This window comes from Lissotriton vulgaris, chromosome 2_1, assembly GCF_964263255.1.
Source record: "Lissotriton vulgaris chromosome 2_1, aLisVul1.2, whole genome shotgun sequence".
NCBI lineage: Eukaryota > Metazoa > Chordata > Amphibia > Caudata > Salamandridae > Lissotriton > Lissotriton vulgaris.
In genome coordinates, this window is record NC_141687.1 from 781,326,476 (window position 1) to 781,349,049 (window position 22,574).

Below are 22,574 nucleotides of genomic sequence, written 5' to 3' on the forward strand. Positions count from 1 at the left end.
AGGGAGACCGAGGGAGAGCGAAGGAGGGAGACCGAGGCAGAGCGAAGGAGGGAGACCGAGGCAGAGCGAGGGAGGGAGACCGAGGCAGAGCGGGGGAGGGAGACCGAGGCAGAGCGAGGGAGGGAGACCGAGGGAGAGCGAGGGAGGGAGACCGAGGGAGAGCGAGGGAGGGAGACCGAGGGAGAGCGAGGGAGGGAGACCGAGGGAGAGCGAGGGAGGGAGACCGAGGGAGAGCGAGGGAGGGAGACCGAGGGAGAGCGAGGGAGGGAGACCGAGGGAGAGCGAGGGAGGGAGACCGAGGGAGAGCGAGGGAGGGAGACCGAGGGAGAGCGAGGGAGGGAGACCGAGGGAGAGAGACCGAGGCAGAACGAGGGAGGGAGACCGAGGCAGAACGAGGGAGGGAGACCGAGGCAGAGCGAGGGAGGGAGACCGAGGCAGAGCGAGGGAGGGAGACCGAGGCAGAGCGAGCGAGGGAGACCGAGGCAGAGCGAGCGAGGGAGACCGAGGCAGAGCGAGCGAGGGAGGGAGACCGAGGCAGAGCGAGCGAGGGAGGGAGACCGAGGCAGAGCGAGGGCGAGGGAGGGAGACAGAGGCAGAGCGAGGGCGAGGGAGGGAGACCGAGGCAGAGCGAGGGCGAGGGAGGGAGACCGAGGCAGAGCGAGGGCGAGGGAGGGAGACCGAGGCAGAGCGAGGGCGAGGGAGGGAGGCAGAGCGAGGGCGAGGGAGGGAGACAGAGGCAGAGCGAGGGCGAGGGAGGGAGACAGAGGCAGAGCGAGGGCGAGGGAGGGAGACAGGCAGACCGAGGGAGAGCGAGGGAGGGAGACAGGCAGACCGAGGGAGAGCGAGGGAGGGAGACAGGCAGACCGAGGGAGAGCGAGAGAGGGAGACAGGCAGACCGAGGGAGACCGAGGGAGGGAGACAGGCAGACCGAGGGAGAGCGAGGGAGGGAGAGCGAGGGAGGGAGAGCGAGGGAGGGAGAGCGAGGGAGACAGGCAGACCGAGGGAGAGCGAGGGAGGGAGAGCAAGGGAGGGAGAGCGAGGGAGGGAGGGAGAGCGAGGGAGGGAGAGCGAGGGAGGGAGAGCGAGGGAGGGAGAGCGAGGGAGGGAGAGCGAGGGAGGGAGAGCGAGGGAGGGAGAGCGAGGGAGGGAGAGCGAGGGAGGGAGACCGAGGGAGAGCGAGGGAGGGAGACCGAGGGAGAGCGAGGGAGGGAGACCGAGGGAGAGCGAGGGAGGGAGACCGAGGGAGAGCGAGGGAGGGAGACCGAGGCAGAGCGAAGGAGAGCGACCGAGGCAGAGCGAGGGAGGGAGACCGAGGCAGAGCGAGGGAGAGCGAGGGAGGGAGACCGAGGGAGAGCGAGGGAGGGAGACAGAGGCAGAGCGAGCGAGGGAGGGAGACAGAGGCAGAGCGAGGGCGAGGGAGGGAGACAGAGGCAGAGCGAGGGAGAGCAAGGGAGGGAGACAGAGGCAGAGCGAGGGAGAGCAAGGGAGGGAGACCGAGGCAGAGCGAGGGAGAGCGAGGGAGGGAGACCGAGGCAGAGCGAGGGAGAGCGAGGGAGGGAGACCGAGGCAGAGCGAGGGAGAGCGAGCGAGGGAGGGAGAGCGAGGGAGAGCGAGCGAGGGAGGGAGACCGAGGCAGAGTGAGGGAGAGCGAGCGAGGGAGGGAGACAGAGGCAGAGCGAGGGAGAGTGAGGGAGGGAGACAGGCAGAGCGAGGGAGAGTGAGGGAGGGAGACAGGCAGAGCGAGGGAGAGTGAGGGAGGGAGAGCGAGGGAGGGAGACCGAGGCAGAGCGAGGGCGGGAGAGCGAGGGAGAGCGAGGGAGGGAGACCGAGGGAGAGCGAGGGAGGGAGAGGGAGGGAGACCGAGGCAGAGCGAGGGAGAGCGAGGGAGGGAGACCGAGGCAGAGCGAGGGAGAGCGAGGGAGGGAGACCGAGGCAGAGCGAGGGAGAGCGAGGGAGGGAGACCGAGGCAGAGCGAGGGAGAGCGAGGGAGGGAGACCGAGGCAGAGCGAGGGAGAGCGAGGGAGGGAGACTGAGGCAGAGCGAGGGAGAGCGAGGGAGGGAGACCGAGGCAGAGCGAGGGAGAGCGAGGGAGGGAGACCGAGGCAGAGCGAGGGAGAGCGAGGGAGGGAGACCGAGGCAGAGCGAGGGAGAGCGAGGGAGGGAGACCGAGGCAGAGCGAGAGAGGGAGGGAGACCGAGGCAGAGCGAGCGAGGGAGGGAGGGAGACCGAGGCAGAGCGAGCGAGGGAGGGAGACCGAGGCAGAGCGAGCGAGGGAGGGAGACCGAGGCAGAGCGAGGGAGGGAGACCGAGGCAGAGCGAAGGAGGGAGACCGAGGGAGAGCGAGGGAGGGAGACCGAGGGAGAGCGAGGGAGGGAGACCGAGGGAGAGCGAGGAAGGGAGGCAGAGGCAGAGCGAGGGAGGGAGACAGAGCGAGGGAGGGAGACAGAGGCAGAGCGAGGGAGGGAGACAGAGGCAGAGCGAGGGAGGGAGACAGAGGCAGAGCGAGGGAGGGAGACAGAGGCCGAGGGAGGGAGACAGAGGCAGAGCGAGGGAGGGAGGCAGAGGCAGAGCGAGGGAGGGAGGCAGAGGCAGAGCGAGGGAGGGAGGGAGACAGAGGCAGAGCGAGGGAGGGAGGGAGACAGAGGCAGAGCGAGGGAGGGAGACAGAGGCAGAGCGAGGGAGGGAGACAGAGGCAGAGCGAGGGAGGGAGACCGAGGGAGAGCGAGGGAGGGAGAGGGAGGGAGACCGAGGCAGAGCGAGGGAGGGAGACAGAGGCAGAGCGAGGGAGGGAGACAGAGGCAGAGCGAGGGAGGGAGACAGAGGCAGAGCGAGGGAGGGAGACAGAGGCAGAGCGAGGGAGGGAGACAGAGGCCGAGGGAGGGAGGCAGAGGCAGAGCGAGGGAGGGAGGCAGAGGCAGAGCGAGGGAGGGAGGCAGAGGCAGAGCGAGGAAGGGAGGCAGAGGCAGAGCGAGGGAGGGAGACAGAGCGAGGGAGGGAGACAGAGGCAGAGCGAGGGAGGGAGACAGAGGCAGAGCGAGGGAGGGAGAGCGAGGGAGGGAGACCGAGGGAGGGAGAGCGAGGTAGAGCGAGGGAGGGAGACAGAGGCAGAGCGAGGGAGGGAGACAGAGGCAGAGCGAGGGAGGGAGACAGAGGCAGAGCGAGGGAGGGAGACAGAGGCAGAGCGAGGGAGGGAGACAGAGGCAGAGCGAGGGAGGGAGACAGAGGCAGAGGGAGGGAGACAGAGGCAGAGCGAGGGAGGGACACAGAGGGAGAGCGAGGGAGGGAGAGCGAGGAAGGGAGAGCGAGGGAGGGAGAGCGAGGAAGGGAGAGCGAGGAAGGGAGAGCAAGGGAGGCAGAGCGAGGGAGGGAGACAGAGGCAGAGCGAGGGAGAGCGAGGGAGGGAGACAGAGGCAGAGCGAGGGAGAGCGAGGGAGGCAGAGCAAGGGAGGCAGAGCGAGGGAGAGCGAGGGAGGCAGAGCGATGTAGAGCGAGGGAGGCAGAGCGAGGGAGAGCGAGGGAGAGCGAGGGAGAGCGAGGGAGGCAGAGCGAGGGAGGCAGAGCGAGGGAGGCAGAGCGAGGGAGGCAGAGCGAGGGAGAGCGAGGGAGAGCGAGGGAGGCAGAGGGAGGGAGAGCGAGGGAGGCAGAGGGAGGGAGACAGAGGCAGAGCGAGGGAGAGCGAGGGAGGGAGACAGAGGCAGAGCGAGGGAGGGAGAGAGAGGGAGAGAGAGGCAGAGCGAGGGAGAGCGAGGGAGGGAGAGAGAGGCAGAGCGAGGGAGGGAGAGAGAGGGAGAGAGAGGCAGAGCGAGGGAGAGCGAGGGAGAGAGGCAGAGCGAGGGAGAGCGAGGGAGGGAGAGAGAGAGACAGGCAGAGGGAGGAAGAGAGTGGGAGACAGAGGCAGAGCGAGGCAGAGCGAGGGAGAGGGAGGGAGGGCGAGGGAGGGAGGGCGAGGGAGGGAGGGCGAGGGAGGGAGAGGGAGGGAGGGCGAGGGAGGGCGAGGGAGGGAGAGCGAGGGAGGGAGAGCGAGGGAGGGAGAGCGAGGGAGGGAGAGCGAGGGAGGGAGAGCGAGCGAGGGAGAGCGAGGGAGGGAGAGCGAGGGAGGGAGAGCGAGCGAGGGAGAGCGAGGGAGGGAGAGCGAGGGAGGGAGAGCGAGGGAGGGAGAGCGAGGGAGGGAGAGCGAGGGAGGGAGAGCGAGGGAGGGAGAGCGAGGGAGGGAGAGCAAGGGAGGGAGACAGAGGCAGAGCGAGGGAGGGAGACAGAGGCCAAGGGAGGGAGACAGAGGCAGAGCGAGGGAGGGAGACAGAGGCCGAGGGAGGGAGGCAGAGGCAGAGCGAGGGAGGGAGGCAGAGGCAGAGCGAGGGAGGGAGGCAGAGGCAGAGCGAGGGAGGGAGGCAGAGGCAGAGCGAGGGAGGGAGGCAGAGCGAGGAAGGGAGGCAGAGGCAGAGCGAGGGAGGGAGACGGAGGCAGAGCGAGGGAGGGAGACAGAGGCCAAGGGAGGGAGACAGAGGCAGAGCGAGGGAGGGAGACAGAGGCCGAGGGAGGGAGACAGAGGCAGAGCGAGGGAGGGAGGCAGAGGCAGAGCGAGGGAGGGAGGCAGAGGCAGAGCGAGGGAGGGAGGCAGAGGCAGAGCGAGGGAGGGAGGCAGAGGCAGAGCGAGGGAGGGAGGCAGAGGCAGAGCGAGGAAGGGAGGCAGAGGCAGAGCGAGGGAGGGAGACAGAGCGAGGGAGGGAGACCGAGGGAGAGCGAGGGAGGGAGACCGAGGGAGAGCGAGGGAGGGAGACCGAGGGAGAGCGAGGGAGGGAGACCGAGGGAGAGAGACCGAGGCAGAACGAGGGAGGGAGACCGAGGCAGAGCGAGGGAGGGAGACCGAGGCAGAGCGAGGGAGGGAGACCGAGGCAGAGCGAGCGAGGGAGACCGAGGCAGAGCGAGCGAGGGAGACCGAGGCAGAGTGAGCGAGGGAGGGAGACCGAGGCAGAGCGAGGGCGAGGGAGGGAGACAGAGGCAGAGCGAGGGAGAGCGAGGGAGAGTGGGGGAGGGCGAGGGAGAGGGAGGGAGAGGGAGGGAGGGCGAGGGAGGGCGAGGGAGGGAGAGCGAGGGAGAGCGAGGGAGGGAGGGAGAGCGAGGGAGGGAGAGCGAGGAAGGGAGAGCGAGGGAGGGAGAGCGAGGGAGGGAGAGCGAGGGAGGGAGAGCGAGGGAGGGAGAGCGAGCGAGGGAGAGCGAGGGAGGGAGAGCGAGGGAGGGAGAGCGAGGGAGGGAGAGCGAGGGAGGGAGAGCGAGGGAGGGAGAGCGAGGGAGGGAGAGCGAGGGAGGGAGAGCGAGGGAGGGAGACAGAGGCCAAGAGAGGGAGACAGAGGCAGAGCGAGGGAGGGAGACAGAGGCCGAGGGAGGGAGACAGAGGCAGAGCGAGGGAGGGAGGCAGAGGCAGAGCGAGGGAGGGAGGCAGAGCGAGGGAGGGAGGCAGAGGCAGAGCGAGGGAGGGAGAGCGAGGGAGGGAGAGCGAGGGAGGGAGAGCGAGGGAGGGAGAGCGAGGGAGGGAGACAGAGGCCAAGAGAGGGAGACAGAGGCAGAGCGAGGGAGGGAGACAGAGGCCGAGGGAGGGAGACAGAGGCAGAGCGAGGGAGGGAGGCAGAGCGAGGGAGGGAGGCACAGGCAGAGCGAGGGAGGGAGGCACAGGCAGAGCGAGGGAGGGAGGCAGAGGCAGAGCGCAGAGGCAGAGCGAGGGAGGGAGGCAGAGCGAGGAAGGGAGGCAGAGGCAGAGCGAGGGAGGGAGACAGAGCGAGGGAGGGAGACAGAGGCAGAGCGAGGGAGGGAGACAGAGGCCAAGGGAGGGAGACAGAGGCAGAGCGAGGGAGGGAGAGCGAGGGAGGGAGAGCGAGGGAGGGAGAGCGAGGGAGGGAGAGCGAGGGAGGGAGAGCGAGGGAGGGAGAGCGAGGGAGGGAGAGCGAGGGAGGGAGAGCGAGGGAGGGAGAGCGAGGGAGGGAGAGCGAGGGAGGGAGAGCGAGGGAGGGAGAGCGAGGGAGGGAGAGCGAGGGAGGGAGACCGAGGGAGAGCGAGGGAGGGAGACCGAGGGAGAGCGAGGGAGGGAGACCGAGGGAGAGCGAGGGAGGGAGACCGAGGGAGAGCGAGGGAGGGAGACCGAGGCAGAGCGAGGGAGAGCGACCGAGGCAGAGCGAGGGAGGGAGACCGAGGCAGAGCGAGGGAGAGCGAGGGAGGGAGACCGAGGCAGAGCGAGGGAGGGAGACCGAGGCAGAGCGAGCGAGGGAGGGAGACCGAGGCAGAGCGAGGGAGAGCGAGGGAGGGAGACCGAGGCAGAGCGAGGAAGGGAGGCAGAGGCAGAGCGAGGGAGGGAGACAGAGCGAGGGAGGGAGACAGAGGCAGAGCGAGGGAGGGAGACAGAGGCAGAGCGAGGGAGGGAGACAGAGGCAGAGCGAGGGAGGGAGACAGAGGCAGAGCGAGGGAGGGAGACAGAGGCAGAGCGAGGGAGGGAGACAGAGGCAGAGCGAGGGAGGGAGACAGAGGCAGAGCGAGGGAGGGGGACAGAGGCAGAGCGAGGGAGGGGGACAGAGGCAGAGCGAGGGAGGGAGACAGAGGCAGAGCGAGGGAGGGACACAGAGGCAGAGCGAGGGAGGGAGACAGAGGCAGAGCGAGGGAGAGCGAGGGAGGGAGACAGAGGCAGAGCGAGGGAGGCAGAGCGAGGGAGGGAGAGCGAGGAAGGGAGAGCGAGGGAGGGAGAGCGAGGAAGGGAGAGCAAGGGAGGGAGAGCAAGGGAGGGAGAGCGAGGGAGGGAGACAGAGGCAGAGCGAGGGAGGGAGACAGAGGCAGAGCGAGGGAGAGCGAGGGAGGGAGACAGAGGCAGAGCGAGGGAGAGCGAGGGAGGCAGAGCAAGGGAGGGAGAGCGAGGGAGGCAGAGCAAGGGAGGCAGAGCGAGGGAGAGCGAGGGAGGCAGAGCGATGGAGAGCGAGGGAGGCAGAGCGATGGAGAGCGAGGGAGGCAGAGCGAGGGAGAGCGAGGGAGAGCGAGGGAGGCAGAGCGAGGGAGGCAGAGCGAGGGAGGCAGAGCGAGGGAGGCAGAGCGAGGGAGGGAGAGCGAGGGAGAGCGAGGGAGAGCGAGGGAGAGCGAGGGAGAGCGAGGGAGAGCGAGGGAGGCAGAGCGAGGGAGAGCGAGGGAGGCAGAGGGAGGGAGACAGAGGCAGAGCGAGGGAGAGCGAGGGAGGGAGAGAGAGGAAGAGCGAGGGAGGGAGAGAGAGGGAGAGAGAGGCAGAGCGAGGGAGAGCGAGGGAGGGAGAGAGAGGCAGAGCGAGGGAGGGAGAGAGAGGGAGAGAGAGGCAGAGCGAGGGAGAGCGAGGGAGAGAGAGGGAGAGAGAGGCAGAGCGAGGGAGAGCGAGGGAGGGAGAGAGACAGGCAGAGGGAGGAAGAGAGAGGGAGACAGAGGCAGAGCGAGGGAGAGCGAGGGAGGGAGAGAGAGAGACAGGCAGAGGGAGGAAGAGAGAGGGAGACAGAGGCAGAGCGAGGGAGAGCGAGGGAGGGACAGGGAGGGAGAGGGAGGGAGGGCGAGGGAGGGAGGGAGGGAGGGCGAGGGAGGGCGAGGGAGGGAGAGCGAGGGAGGGAGAGCGAGGAAGGGAGAGCGAGGGAGGGAGAGCGAGGGAGGGAGAGCGAGGGAGGGAGAGCGAGGGAGGGAGAGCGAGGGAGGGAGAGCGAGGGAGGGAGAGCGAGGGAGGGAGAGCGAGGGAGGGAGAGCGAGGGAGGGAGAGCGAGGGAGGGAGAGCGAGGGAGGGAGACAGAGGCAGAGCGAGGGAGGGAGACAGAGGCCAAGGGAGGGAGACAGAGGCAGAGCGAGGGAGGGAGACAGAGGCCGAGGGAGGGAGACAGAGGCAGAGCGAGGGAGGGAGGCAGAGGCAGAGCGAGGGAGGGAGGCAGAGGCAGAGCGAGGGAGGGAGGCAGAGGCAGAGCGAGGGAGGGAGGCAGAGGCAGAGCGAGGGAGGGAGGCAGAGCGAGGAAGGGAGGCAGAGGCAGAGCGAGGGAGGGAGACAGAGCGAGGGAGGGAGACAGAGGCAGAGCGAGGGAGGGAGACAGAGGCCAAGGGAGGGAGACAGAGGCAGAGCGAGGGAGGGAGACAGAGGCCGAGGGAGGGAGACAGAGGCAGAGCGAGGGAGGGAGGCAGAGGCAGAGCGAGGGAGGGAGGGAGACCGAGGCAGAGCGAGGGAGGGAGGGAGACAGAGGCAGAGCGAGGGAGGGAGGGAGACAGAGGCAGAGCGAGGGAGGGAGGGAGACCGAGGCAGAGCGAGGGAGGGAGACAGAGCGAGGGAGGGAGACAGAGGCAGAGCGAGGGAGGGAGACCGAGGCAGAGCGAGGGAGGGAGACCGAGGCAGAGCGAGGGAGGGAGACCGAGGCAGAGCGAGGGAGGGAGACCGAGGCAGAGCGAGGGAGGGAGACAGAGGCAGAGCGAGGGAGGGAGGCAGAGGCAGAGCGAGGGAGGGAGGGAGGCAGAGGCAGAGCGAGGGAGGGAGGGAGGCAGAGGCAGAGCGAGGGAGGGAGGCAGAGGCAGAGCGAGGGAGGGAGGCAGAGGCAGAGCGAGGGAGGGAGACCGAGGCAGAGCGAGGGAGGGAGACCGAGGCAGAGCGAGGGAGGGAGACCGAGGCAGAGCGAGGGAGGGAGACCGAGGCAGAGCGAGGGAGGGAGACCGAGGCAGAGCGAGGCAGGGAGACCGAGGCAGAGCGAGGGAGGGAGACCGAGGCAGAGCGAGGGAGGGAGACCGAGGCAGAGCGAGGGAGGGAGACCGAGGCAGAGCGAGGGAGGGAGACCGAGGCAGAGCGAGGGAGGGAGACCGAGGCAGAGCGAGGGAGGGAGACCGAGGCAGAGCGAGGGAGGGAGACCGAGGCAGAGCGAGGGAGGGAGACCGAGGCAGAGCGAGGGAGGGAGACCGAGGCAGAGCGAGGGAGGGAGACCGAGGCAGAGCGAGGGAGGGAGACCGAGGCAGAGCGAGGGAGGGAGACCGAGGCAGAGCGAGGGAGGGAGACCGAGGCAGAGCGAGGGAGGGAGACCGAGGCAGAGCGAGGGAGGGAGACCGAGGCAGAGCGAGGGAGGGAGACCGAGGCAGAGCGAGGGAGGGAGACCGAGGCAGAGCGAGGGAGGGAGGGAGACCGAGGCAGAGCGAGGGAGGGAGACCGAGGCAGAGCGAGGGAGGGAGACCGAGGCAGAGCGAGGGAGGGAGACCGAGGCAGAGCGAGGGAGGGAGACCGAGGCAGAGCGAGGGAGAGCGAGGGAGGGAGACCGAGGCAGAGCGAGGGAGAGCGAGGGAGGGAGAGAGAGGGAGACAGAGGCAGAGCGAGGGAGAGCGAGGGAGGCAGAGCGAGGGAGGGAGAGCGAGGGAGGGAGAGCGAGGGAGGGAGACAGAGGCAGACAGAGGGTGAGCGAGGGAGTCCTCAGAGCGAGGGAGACCTCAGAGCGAGGGAGACCTCAGAGCGAGGGAGACCTCAGAGCGAGGGAGACTTCAGAGCGAGGGAGACCTCAGAGCGAGGGAGACCTCAGAGCGAGGGAGACCTCAGAGCGAGGGAGACCTCAGAGCGAGGGAGACCTCAGAGCGAGGGAGACCTCAGAGCGAGGGAGACCTCAGAGCGAGGGAGACCTCAGAGTGAGGGAGGGGGAAGGATAGAGAGGGAGACAGAGGGAAGGAGGGAGAGGGAAGGAGGGAGAGGGAGACAGAGGGAAGGGAAACAGAGTGAGGGAGAGGGAAACAGAGGGAGAGAGACAGAGAGAGAGAGAGAGTCAGAGTGAATGAGACAGAGGGAGTGATTGAGACAGAGGGAGAGAGGGAGTGATACAGGCAGAGTGAGTGAGACAGAGGGAGAGAGATAGGTAGGGAGAGAGAGAGAGAGAGAGGGAGAGGGAGAGAGAGAGAGGGGGAGGGAGAGAGGGAGGGAGAGAGAGACGGAACGAGAGAGAGAGAGATGTGTGTATGCCGGGTCTGGTGGCTTAGTGGATGAAGGCGTCCGCTGCAGGGACCTGTGATCAACCTCATGGTCACAGTTTTTTTGTTGCTCTAGCCCTGCCCCCTCTAACTCCGCCCCCACCGGTGCGGCCCTCGGACACAAACCACACTGTAAATTTAGCCCCCGAGAGAAAGTTTGTGAGTACCCATGCTCTAGATGCAGTGTCTGCTGCATCAGGTGCGCACTTGATGAAAGCATTAGAAATTAGCTTACCCTCTTGGATAAGGTAATTTGCTTGTGCTTTATATTGGCCAGGTAGATGCTGTAAGAGTGTTTCTAACTGATCATAATGAGCCCTGTCGTATCTTGCGGGGAGGGCTTGTGTGTTAGCTATGCGCCATGTGTTGCTTGCCTGGGCAGCTATTCTCTTGCCTGAAGCGTCTATAATTTTGACTCTTTATCAGGAGATGGCGCTTCACCTGAGGTTTGGGAGTTTGCTCTTTTTCTAGCATTGGAAACAACTAGGGATTCTAAAGGTAGCTGTCCTTTAATGTAGGCAGGATCCCCAGGAGCAGGCCTATATTTCTTTTCTATTCTGGGGTTTATGATCCTAGCAGGTACAGGATATTTAAACACTTCTGGCGCATGCTTAATGACCCCTTTGATCATAGGTATTATCTGAAGTGACTTGGGATTGTTCAAAAGTGTCTAGTAAAAAATCATCTTCTGCCTCATGTGAGTGCATTGTGACCCCATGATGGATGGCAGCTCTATTGAGTCCAAGCCCAATATGTTCTGGAGGAGATGGTTTGGATGGGTATGTATGTGGGTCAGGGATATCTGGTACATCCTAAGGGATTGGGTACTCCCAGTCAGGTGGAACTGTTGGGTAGTTCAAAGGGTCATTTGGGTTGTCCTCTCCCCCATAATATCATCATCATCATTATGAGGAGGTGTATGTTGTGGTGAAAACTGAGGAGAATTTTGAGGAGGTGAAGGAAGAGGAGGTGGAATAGAGGGAGGTATAGGAGAAGAAGTGTGCATAGGTGATGTGGCAGACTCCTTTACAGGCACTGGAGGCAGAGGTGCTGTATCTAACTTCCTCTTTCTGTCTGGCACTGTAGAAACATGTCCTATCCTTGGGTTAATATAGATCTTTTTCTGTCTAGGATCAGGGTGAAAATAGCTCTTCTTCAGGAACCGCTTTCGGTGCCGATTTTTTCGGTTCCGAGCGTGGTTGTTGCTTTTCTTTATCCTTAGCCTTCGGAGTTGTGGCAGAGTCTTTTGGTGTAGGTCTTGGCTCCGAAGATCTTGGCTTTGGAGCCGAAGCTGGTTTTGTCGGCTTGGAAGCGTCGGAAGCAGGCTTTATTATTTTCGGAGCCGTTTTGTCTTTTGGAGTCGACTGTTTCTGAGTGGATTTCGGATCCTGGACTTCTTTCAGTTTCGGTGCCGAGGGAGCTGGTGATATCGGCACATGCAGTTTGCTCAGTCCCGAGCTACCGGAAGGCTTGTGAATTTTCTTCTTTGCTCGAAGGCGGGGCTTCTGAAGTAGTCTTTCGGTCACGACTGAGCCCTGGAGGAGGAGTGTTGACCTTTGCCTTCGATTTGGGTGTTGGGGAAGGGGCATTAGTACTCGTGCGTTGACCCGAAGGTATGAAGTCATCGGAGTCATCTGCCCAAGATACGATTTTGAGATCTTCGGAATCTTCCTCTGGGACATTTGGACCCTCGTCGAAGAGGTCTACCTGTACCGGAGCTGATCTCTGGATGATGAGTCAACGGGCCCTCCGATCCCGAATGGTCTTCTTGGATTGAAAGGATGCGCAGGCTGGACAGCTGGAATCGTTGTGTTCTGGTGATAAGCACAGGTTACAGACCTTGTGATGGTCACTGTGCGGGAATTTTTCTCCACACTGGGGGCATTTCTTGAACAGCGTCCTTTCCCTGAGCAGTAGGCCTCAATGTGTGAATAGGCCCAATGGTCTGCTGCTGGTTTCCAATGTGTTGTTTGGCAGCCCGAGAAGAAGAGGCTGATAGCCTCGAAACACGTCGGCTATTAATATGTACATGGGGCATTTTGGTGAGCTTCGTGAACACGCTGGAGTGCGAGGGCGCAGTCGTGTGCCTTCTTGATGCTTTGGGCACCTTTGTTGAATAATCTGTTACTCGGCCGTCCTGCCGTGGAGAAGGGCACCATCTTGAAAACTAAAAGAGGCTGTGGAGCTGAACAATTCACCTCCGTGGAGCACTGCGCCAGATATGCTGGAAATAAGCTCATCTTAAGGAACCTAAACCTACTAAAGGAAAAAATATGCTTTAATTAAAACAACACTTCGGAACTTACTGAAAGTTGATAATTAGACTCGCAATTGTGACTCCAAGCCCCACAATGCACTATGGACTCTGCACTTAGCATACGCCCATTGGGGGGTTATGGAAATACATAAAGTCAAAGAAAGAAATCGTTGCGAGCTTTCCAATGTGTTGTTTGGCAGCCCGAGAAGAAGAGGCTGAGAGCCTCGAAACGCGTCGGCTATTAATATGTAAATGGGGCATTTTGGTGAGCTGCATGAACACGCTGGAGTGCTAGGGCGCAGGTGTGTTCCTTCTTGATGCTTTGGGCACCTTTGTGAATTATATATATATATATATATATATATATATTGCTACACGATCCTGTGTCCATGTGCTGGTTTTCAGAAAAAAGTGGCTGGTATCCAGTTTAAAGATTTATTAGCTCCAAACCCCCCTCACCCCAACAGACGCGTTTCGCCTTTACAGGCTTCGTCAGTGTGTGTGTGTGTGTGTGTATATATATATATATATATATATATATATATATATATATATATATATATATATATATATATATATATATATTTTTAACAAGGTTCCCCACTTCGGGGGAAGTATGGAGTCGCAAATGAATGGAATCCTTAGCTCGTTATAGTAAAAGAACTTTGTTTTATTCCATCAATCCAAGAGGTATCAAAAAGCAAAACAACCAACGCGTTTCGACAGCGTCCGCTGTCTTGATCACGGTCGAAACGCGTTGGTTGTTTTGCTTTTTGATACCCCTTGGATTGATGGAATAAAACAAAGTTCTTTTACTATAACGAGCTAACGATTCCATTCATTTGCGACTCCATACTTCCCCCGAAGTGGGGAACCTTGTTGAAATTAATAGCAGTTGGGCTCAACTGCAGGAGCAACGCGGCCAAAAAAAGCAGCGCCTAACGGGAGAGGAAGGGAGCCATATGGTATATATATATACTTATATACATATATATATACACACACACACACATATTCACACAAAAAAACAGGTTACAGGAACGTTATAGTTAGGCTGAGATTTCACTCGTATAAAACAGAGAACTTCAGCCATTATAGTTAGCTGAAATAACTGCAACACACAAGAGCCCAGAGAGATGCAGAAAGAGGCAAGAGGGGTGCAGAAAGTGGCAAGAGGGGTGCAGAAAGAAGCAAGAGAGCAGAAAGAAGCAAGAGGTGCAGAAACATGGTGAGACTTACAACCTCCGGACACACCTCAAGTGCGACAAACCTTGGCTTAAAACAAAGTTGGAGGAAAAAGAAAAAGAAAAGTTGAAGAAAGGATTAAGGAGTCAAAACAAAGTCTCATAATAAATATTTCATTAAGCCATTTAACTCCGGCACAAGAATAATTTAGAACAAAGGGACTTCTTTTGTACACACGTATAACAGCACAGCTCTGGAAAGCGAGGTCTCATTTTTCAAATGAATGAGAATATTAAGACTCAAAATTTTTTTCACAAATATAATACCCACGACAAAGGAATTTGAAGGTACTTCTTTAAACTCAAAAGCACGTTTATGGCTCCAATATCACACAAAACCTTGGACACATTTAAAACACTAGTGAAGAAAGACCTCGGGAAAACTAAACTACACACTGGCCAAGAACATACGGAGTAATCTTAGTCGTGTGGAATACAGCACATTACACAGTTTGGCAAAGAACAATGAGATCATTTTCCGAAACGCAGACAAGGGAGGTGGCCTCGTGATGATGGATTTGAGCTTCTATGAATCCAAAGTTAATGAACATGTCAATGACACGGCCATTTACAGCAGACTGGAGATGGATCAGACAACAGAAATTGGCAATCATTTAGATAACATTTTGAATAAAGCGGTTGAATAGATTTGGATTGATGAGACCACCAAGCAGTTTTTGACCATTCGTTTTCCTAGACGACCCAAAATATACATGCTACTGAAGATACAAAAAATCTTGACAGATTCCCCATGTAGACCCATTGTATCAGGCTGCGGGTCTTTGTTTGAAACACCTGGACGCTATATAGACGCTCAACTCCAACCCATTGTGAAAGGCTGGGAGTCATATATAGAGGATACCAAGGATTTCTTGAGGAAAATTACACCCTTGTCTGAATCTGGAAAGGAGGATTGGCTACTATGCACCATAGACGTGGTGTCACCTTACACGTCCATTTCCAATGCACAAGGCCTGGAGGCAGTTGAATGGGCTCTACTTAGAAAACCAGACATGAACACTTCGAAGCACTTTGTCACGAATTACTGTAATTTTGTTTAAATCAGTTATTTTGAGTAGAATAAAAACTACTACTTACAATTAAATGGAACATCCATGGGCTTCACCAGGGTACCGGCATACGCCAACAAGTTTATGGCCAAGTTTGTGCATGATCACATCCTTGCTAACCCAGTTTGGCAGGCTGGATTGATCTATTTTCGGCGCTTTATAGACAACATTTTTCTGATTTGGAATAACACAGAAGACACCTTGATTGAAAACATCAGAACATTAAATGCTCAAGATCCGAGGATCCAGTTCGCTCACTGCCTACAGAAGAGTGGTTTGGCATATTCAGATGTCTGGATAGAAGTGGTCTCTAACAAAATAAGCACACGCATGTACAAAAAACCCACTGCCAGGAACAGATATTATTAATAACCTCTCCCACGCTTATGAAGGAACTGCTCTGTCATGGCCCTCGGGTGGGCTGTGCTGGTGACGGAGCGGTTCCGTCATGGCCCGCTCGCCACGCCTGTGCGGCCCTGATTTCGCGCCTGGGCTGACGTTCTAAAGAACGGGTGGGGCCATGACGGAACCGCTCCGTCACAAGCACAGCCCACCCGAGAGCCATGACGGAGCGGTTCCGTCATAAGCGTCGGAGCGCCGCCCGCCGGCCCACCCCCTTAGCGCTGCGGCGGAATTGCCGCCGCAGCGAAAGGGTTAATAAGTATTTAAAAAGCGCCTGGCTACCCTTAGGCATCCCTGTGCTATCAGTGACAAGCAAAGCAAAAAGAATGGAACTGATTACGGCAAACTTTGGAAGAGCTAACTCACTAATTTTCCAAAGTTTCCACCCTCCTACATTGGTTAGAAATGTATCATATTCCCACTTTTTAAGAACATGACGTATAACTTCAGAAATTAAGACATGCGAAGAAACCATGGCAATACAAGAGAAGAACTACCTGGAAAAAGGGTACCCTATTGTAATATTGGAGAGAAACAAAGTACGAGCCATATCTCACACTAAAGAGCATTTCCTTGAAAAACAACCTAAAAAGGAGTCCAGTAGGGCAGTGTTTGTTTCAAAATATTCAACAGTTTTTAGCATGGTTAAAAAGATAATTTGTAATAGATGGGAACTTCTAGAAGAAGAGCCAGATTTTCATGTTTTTTTCAAAGAGAAAACATTCTTCCCCTTTCCAAGGGCGAGGAATCTTAAGGAAATTCTAACAAAGAAGAAGGAGGTACTATGAAATGCTGGAATTGCATTCATTGCAATAATGTTATTTTAGGAGACAATTTATTACACCCCAGAACAGGTGAACGGATCAAATTGACTTAATCCACCGACTGCAATTCCACAAACGTGGTAAATGTCCCTGAGGTCTACTCTATGTGGGGAAAACAAAGCAAGATCAAGACACGCTTGGCAGAACACAAAAGTAAGATCAGGAATAAGAATCCTAACTCAAGCGTGGCAACACATTGGGAAGAATGTCACCATACCATTGCCCAATTAAAATTCCAAATCATGGAACAGGTACCAAAGCTTGAGGGAATGGACAACTCCAAGAGACTACTGCAAAGCGAGGAATTTTGGATCAAGAAATTAAATACTCTTATGCAATAAGGCCTCAATGATAAATTCTAAATGGCATGCTTCCTCTAAGTCAGTAGGTGACATCACATCCACATGGTTACACCTTAGTTACATACCACCACACAGGGGCGCTTGAAATTTAGCATGTTACTAAGCACACATTGTCACCTAAGAATATTTGATGTGTATTGTTTTATTATAATTGAAAGATCAACTTCCGTTGTATGTATTGAATATCAAATCTGAAATTGGGATGCTCATGGTGTTAACTTGAGACATGTCTGCTTTCCAGCCAGTATTCTGTGCAAAATTCAACAAATCTTGTGACATTACTAATTTTTAGCTACCCTGATCACCGCAGCATGTGTATGTTCACTCACATAAGTTGAGCGTCTTAGGTTTCTTTATTTGCACAGGATCGTACTGCTTCAAGATGGTCGCTCCAAATGAGTAAGGATGTTGACCCACTGGTTCTTTAGCGAAACATCAAGATGTTGAGTATTGATTGTACAGTGTTCTTGGAAGTTTGTAATAAACGGGACCATTGTCCTGTCATTCTTGAGTATACCATACAAAATGGCGCTCTGTTGTCTACTCAGCTGATGGTCTTGCAAGATTTATTCGGTTTCAAATTCAGTATATGGCATTACTTGGTAAACTTTGTATCGTTGTGGACTTGTCACAAACTTGACCCAATTTCCGGTAAGATTTAGCAGATTGCGGAGGTTGGGATGTTGGTATGTTGGCATACGTGTGCAATTTTATAACTGAGGCTTCTTTCCACAGATTGACACACCACCTTGCTTTGCGGCTTCGTTTGACTTGCGTAGATTACCAGGAAGCCTCATGAGTACTGGCAGCCGGTAAGGACCGTTCACGCATGAACTGATTAGTATACATCGAGTATATTAAAGTCCTTAGTTTACAGATTGTCAATCATGTTGTTTTCAGATATGGCATGTTACGTAGCCCCACAAGGATTTTGAATCAGTGGACTTCATGTGCAAGTTTGGCATGTATAAGTGCGCGTCCTTTCCCCCATTTGCTGGTATATCGTGGAGTCTTAGTAAGATGGTCTTTTTAGGTGGTGGAAGCACTTTTGAACCCATTTCTGGTGTGAATATTAAACACCATGTTGGTGTGCAGAGCTTAAAAATAGCGCAGTCTTCACTTTTGCATGAATTCATTAAACTGGTGTACTTTTAGAATTTGGATGCAACTTCTTCTTTGCGGCTGTTGGTTGAACCATTTAAATGCATGATTTGCCTTTTTTTGTTTGTATTAACAGGTTTTCCCCTGACGAAGGGACTGCCCATCCTGAAATACATTGGGCGATTATAACTTTCATGGAGTGATTGTAAATATTGACAGTGATAGTTTAACTGTTCATCAACTTTATTGTTCAACGCAAGTTGTTGTTTATATGTTGTGTGAAAAACAACCAAGAATAATTCGTAAAAATAAACACAGCGATCTGAATACTCACTAGTTGGAAATATATGTTTAATACCATTGAAGTATAACACATAAAGCAGTGCACGCTTGAGTCCAGGTCACCGCTACACCTGGCCACAGTATTTATTTCAGACTCATGCTAGGCAGGCATTTAACGAGCGTAGCACGCTTATTATCCTCAGAAGGATTAGGCTTGTTCACTCTAACATTTAAGCGGAGAGCACAATCTCCACCTAACAGAAGGGGTAGGTGGCCGCCAAGGATGTCCTTGGGGGCCAACTACCCCATATATTACCTCCAGTAAGTTACACACAGCAGGATTTCTGAGCTGTGATACCAGGTCTTGCCCACCTTTGTCCACCAATCTGCAAACGCACCTCCTGGCGTTCACTTGGTTGGGAGATGAAGTCCCCTTTGTTGCTGGGGGTCCTTAGGGAACAACTAGCCTACCGGTTACCTCCAGTACGTCCCACACACCTTAATTGCTGAGAGGTGGTCACAGGCCATGCACCATTCTACAACACTCTGCAAATGCGCCTAGTGGCGCGTCCTGAGGTCCTCAGGAGGACCTCATCACCCCACTAGCAGTGAGCCAAGAGGCTCGTTAGCAGAGTGGTGTAAAAAGAGGCGTGGCGTCCTACCACCTCTCAGCAATCCCACTGTGTGGGGCTTACTGGAGGTAACAGATGTCCCCTTTTCATGTTTTTAAAAATGTTTTTTTATCTTTTTTATCGTGACTCGGTTCAACTGAGTCACAACATGGATGCCAACACTTCCTGGTTGGAACTGTTGGCAGCCAAACAGATCTCCAGCACGAGATCGGGAGGGTTTGCGAATCATCCGCGGCCTCAGTTATTTCTGAGAAATATTGAAATTTCTAAGGAACTACTGAACGGATTTACACCACAATAGAGCTTTTTGGACCAAGAGCTAATTTCCCCCCAAATTTGGTGTAATTCCGTTCAGCACTTCGGGCTGTAGCCGTGTCTAAAGTTTCCTATGGAAATTAACATGGAGAAAATGTGTATTGGGAAACCCCCTTTTTCTCTGCCCCTGCTTAACGAATCATCTCAAAACTTTCAACAGCAGCTGAATTGAGAGGGCCATTAGTTTTGAAAATTTCGCTAAGAATCGTCAAAGGGCGCCAAAGATATTGGCAAAAGAAAAAATGAGTTTGAATAGAAACAAGATCCTAACTATTACTATCTACTGGCGACTGCCAGTAGGATGGATATGGATATATATATATATATATATATATATATATATATATATATATATATATATATATATATATATATATATATATATATATATATATATATATATATATATATATATATATATATAAATCCAATGCTCACCCTCCGTTGAAAGTAAGCGGGACACAGCTCCGGATTCAAAAACAGGTAGGAATTTATTGAAACCTACAGCACTTTCCTTTGCAGTCCGTGATGCGCTTCTTGTTGTGTGGGCAGACGCGTTTCTGGCCGTCTTGGCCGTCTTCAGTGCCGATGTCACAGGCTGCTGGCAATTCGTGTGGGCTTCGGATCGCTGACCACTCCTTTTAGGACAGTCCTGCACCTCAATGGGGGGACCCCTCCCTCTAGGGCGGTCTCACGGCTCCTCCTCCCATCTGCAGGTGTTAGCGCTGTAGCGCCTGGCGGATTGCATCTTGGGATGTGTAGTCCAGTGTGGATTCCCTGCTTAATAGCGGAGTTCCAAACAACCTCTCGGGATGTCCCCTTCCCTCGGCACTGCTCCATACATCCTAGCAATGCAGCCAGGAAAGTGATGTTCCGTCACCACCTGCGTTTTCATCCTATCGGGTAGCGCAATGCCACCTCCTCTCTCCCCATAGCGGAAACCAATCACCCGCGGGCAATGTCTTCGCTGGGGGGGCGCCGCACCTTGTACTCCTCGTACTGTCCAAGTTTGTTTTGCTGTAATGGTGCGGTGCTCCTGACCGAGAGTGCGTGCCCCCACCGGTCTCAGCCAACCGGAAACATACAAAATCCAATGCTCACCCTCCGTTGAAAGTAAGCGGGACACAGCTCCGGATTCAAAAACAGGTAGGAATTTATTGAAACCTACAGCACTTTCCTTTGCAGTCCGTGATGCGCTTCTTGTTGTGTGGGAATATATATATATTCAAACAGGACACAGACCCAAATTTCGTGCTCGTCAATCCTTTATTTGCCCAAGTGTCTGAGACGCTTATATGCACACTTACATACATACATACACATATACACACACACACCTATACACATACATTCATATACACACACACATATACATATATATACACACATTATATATATATACACACACACACACAAATATAAACGCGCACATTTATTTTAAAGCACCAAAATGAATGAAACAACAAGTGCATAGTAAAAGGCAAACTACATCCATTTCCCTTACCTGTTAACTAAGATTAAGCTAACAAGTATCGGCAATACCCATAGGTATGGTTTTAAAGGAATGTTTTATGGTAATGTGAAGGATTAGAAGAAAGTTGCATGGGAATTGATATGTATTTGTGAGGAAGCAAAGAACTGTAGAATAACATTGGTGTTAGTTAAAAGGTGAGGCAATAGTTACACTGTCCAACCAAACCTAAAGATCCATATAGGTTAATGACTTACCTTCTCTCGTGTATGGTGCTTTACCAGAACAAATTATCTGGTCATCCACAACACTTCAATAGCATTCCAATGTCATGTGTGCGACCTGGAAAGCTCAAACTCAGGTGGACAGATAAATAAGATCACAGCTGTGTGGAGTGTGAGCACTTTTTGTGGAAGTACACAACTTCTGCCAAATGAAAATATGTACCCTGTCTCCCAACATGTGGGCACAGTCAAAGCACCTCTCGTGATGAGCATATAATTCTCGGGCGCCAGTTGCACTGTTAATCCAGCCAATAAAAACACATTGACTTGGTGGAGTCAACTGAGCGAAAAAGTAAAAAACTAGGTAACAATGGTTGTAATGGAGGAACATTCTCTGTTCGGTTTCACTGCTAGCCACAAGGCTTCCACAGCTGATACTAAAAGGGATTATGAGTAAAAATAACAAGCCTACCTTTGTTCTAAACAACAAAACCATTAGATAAGGAGCTACTAAACAAAGTAAATTTTTTTTGTTTAAAAAGTTTAAATTTTTTTTTAATGCAAGACAAATAATATATAAATATGAGCAGCACTAACCATGCTTTTCTTTTACTTTGCCTTTTGATTCGCTCGGTTTGATATTTGTAGATTTGGAAGAAGAGCTTGTGGTTGCACTTGGAGACTGAACTGTACTTGTGCGGCTCTCAACCTCAGATTTGTGAATAGGAGATGACTGAACAGAAGTAGAAGGACTGGAATCCAACAAGCTTCCTAAGCTTCCAGAGGGTTCAGTCGTTTCAATGCTTTGATTATCTGCTTCATGGAAGGTAGAGTCACAAGGATCTTCTGATGGCTCTAGCGTCTGCACTTCATATGATGTGCAGAGGTCAACCTTTTGTGCAATATAATCAGCAACTTCATCCTGCGAAAAGACATTTATTTTGGATTAAAAATACTACTAGATATGCCATTTCTCTTAATTATCATATTGTATTCTCGTGTTGACTCTCCATTAACGACTGGCTGCAGAAGAACTTCCTTTAATTGTGAGTATTGGCAATAAAACCCTAACTCTTACCAACAGTATGCTCACAGAGTTGCCCAAATCCTAGCCTATAAAAGCCAGTCAAGGACAGCATTTTAGAGAATAAAAAGATGACAGCTAATTATTGGAGAGGATATAGAGTAGCTTGTGAGGAGAAAATATCAAGAAACACAAGGATACCATTAAAAGAAAAGGAACAAAACCATCAAATTACAGAAATGCATCAGATTGAGCTGAATATCACAATCAGTGCCATCTTATTCATTTTAGGTTAGTGCTAAACTGCTGTTTAAAATAATTCAGTGGCATACAAACCTTACACAAGACATGATGGCAGAGTTCTCCAGGCTTTGGCAAGTATTGCTGGTTGTCCTGACAACAAGAGAAACCAGAAACCACTGCAAGCTTACTGAATTGGCAAGTCTATCCCTTTTTAGGCTTTGACTTTATGGGTGTAGCAAGGCTGAATGGCCTCCGCTTACTCCTGAAGGAGGTTGGTGTGGAGTAATATCTTAGGTAGAGTCAGCACTAAGCACAATCAGGTGCAATGCAAAATATTTTTCAGTCATATCTTTTCGTAAAAAGAAAAAACTTATTCAGGTCAATTGTTTTTAGAAGTATATTTCTCTTCAACATTCTTTGTTGACTCAACTGCAAAGGAAGTGTGACCAAATTAATTGCCTTTGTTTGCAAGGAGACATTTACATGCACCTAGTAGAAGGAGAACCAAGATAGGAGGGCCCCTAAACATTTTCATGTTTTTGGTTTGTGCAGTAAGTCAAATGGATCAGCTGACTAGTTTTCATTCTTTTACCAGCACATGTCGGCATGTCGTTACTTTTCATAATGGATTGCACAGCTGCCGTGCTCAAGGTCAGGTTGCCTAACTGAAGGTCAGGTGTGAGGCAGTGCAACAGGAGGGTTATATGAGGCAAGGCTTCAAGTTGGAGTGTTCCAATGAACTTTAACTATTGTGGTCCAGAGCGGCTGCGTATAGGGGGACCACAGTGGTACCCAAAAATGGAGAGGGGGAATGGTGTGGTAACGGGAGGGGAGGGTGATGCAAAGGTTGCAGTCAAGAGCAGCAGCAAAAGGCACCACAGGCTATAGAAGCAGTCATGATTTGGTAATACAGAGGGACTTGAAGTTAACACTCTACTGGCTCCCAACTCAGGAGAGAATTAACTTCAAGACCCTCTGTATTACACACAAAATCCGTCAGGGCAAGGGTCCCCAATCCACAGAGCTCTGATTAAACCGTACAAAGCCAATAGAAAGCTTTGTTCTGCCCATCTCCACTTAGCCGACACTCCCAGAATTAAGAAGGCGCTGTCGGGGGCTCCTCTTCTCCTACAACGCCTCCAGAACTCCCTTCTCCTTAC

At 54.3% G+C, this 22,574-nt stretch overlaps 1 protein-coding gene across 3 annotated transcripts in view; it reads right to left on the bottom strand.

Moving 5' to 3' along the window:
• LOC147731157 (neurabin-2-like) overlaps positions 1 to 22,574 on the bottom strand; it is a 681,485-nt gene that overhangs the window by 225,856 nt on the left and 433,055 nt on the right. For all 3 annotated transcript variants that reach the window (XM_086956139.1, XM_086956141.1, XM_086956140.1), the window contains exon 12: positions 20,745 to 21,069. In XM_086956139.1, coding sequence (XP_086812265.1) covers positions 20,745 to 21,069 — 325 coding nt within the window. The remainder of the gene's footprint in view (positions 1 to 20,744; positions 21,070 to 22,574) is intronic.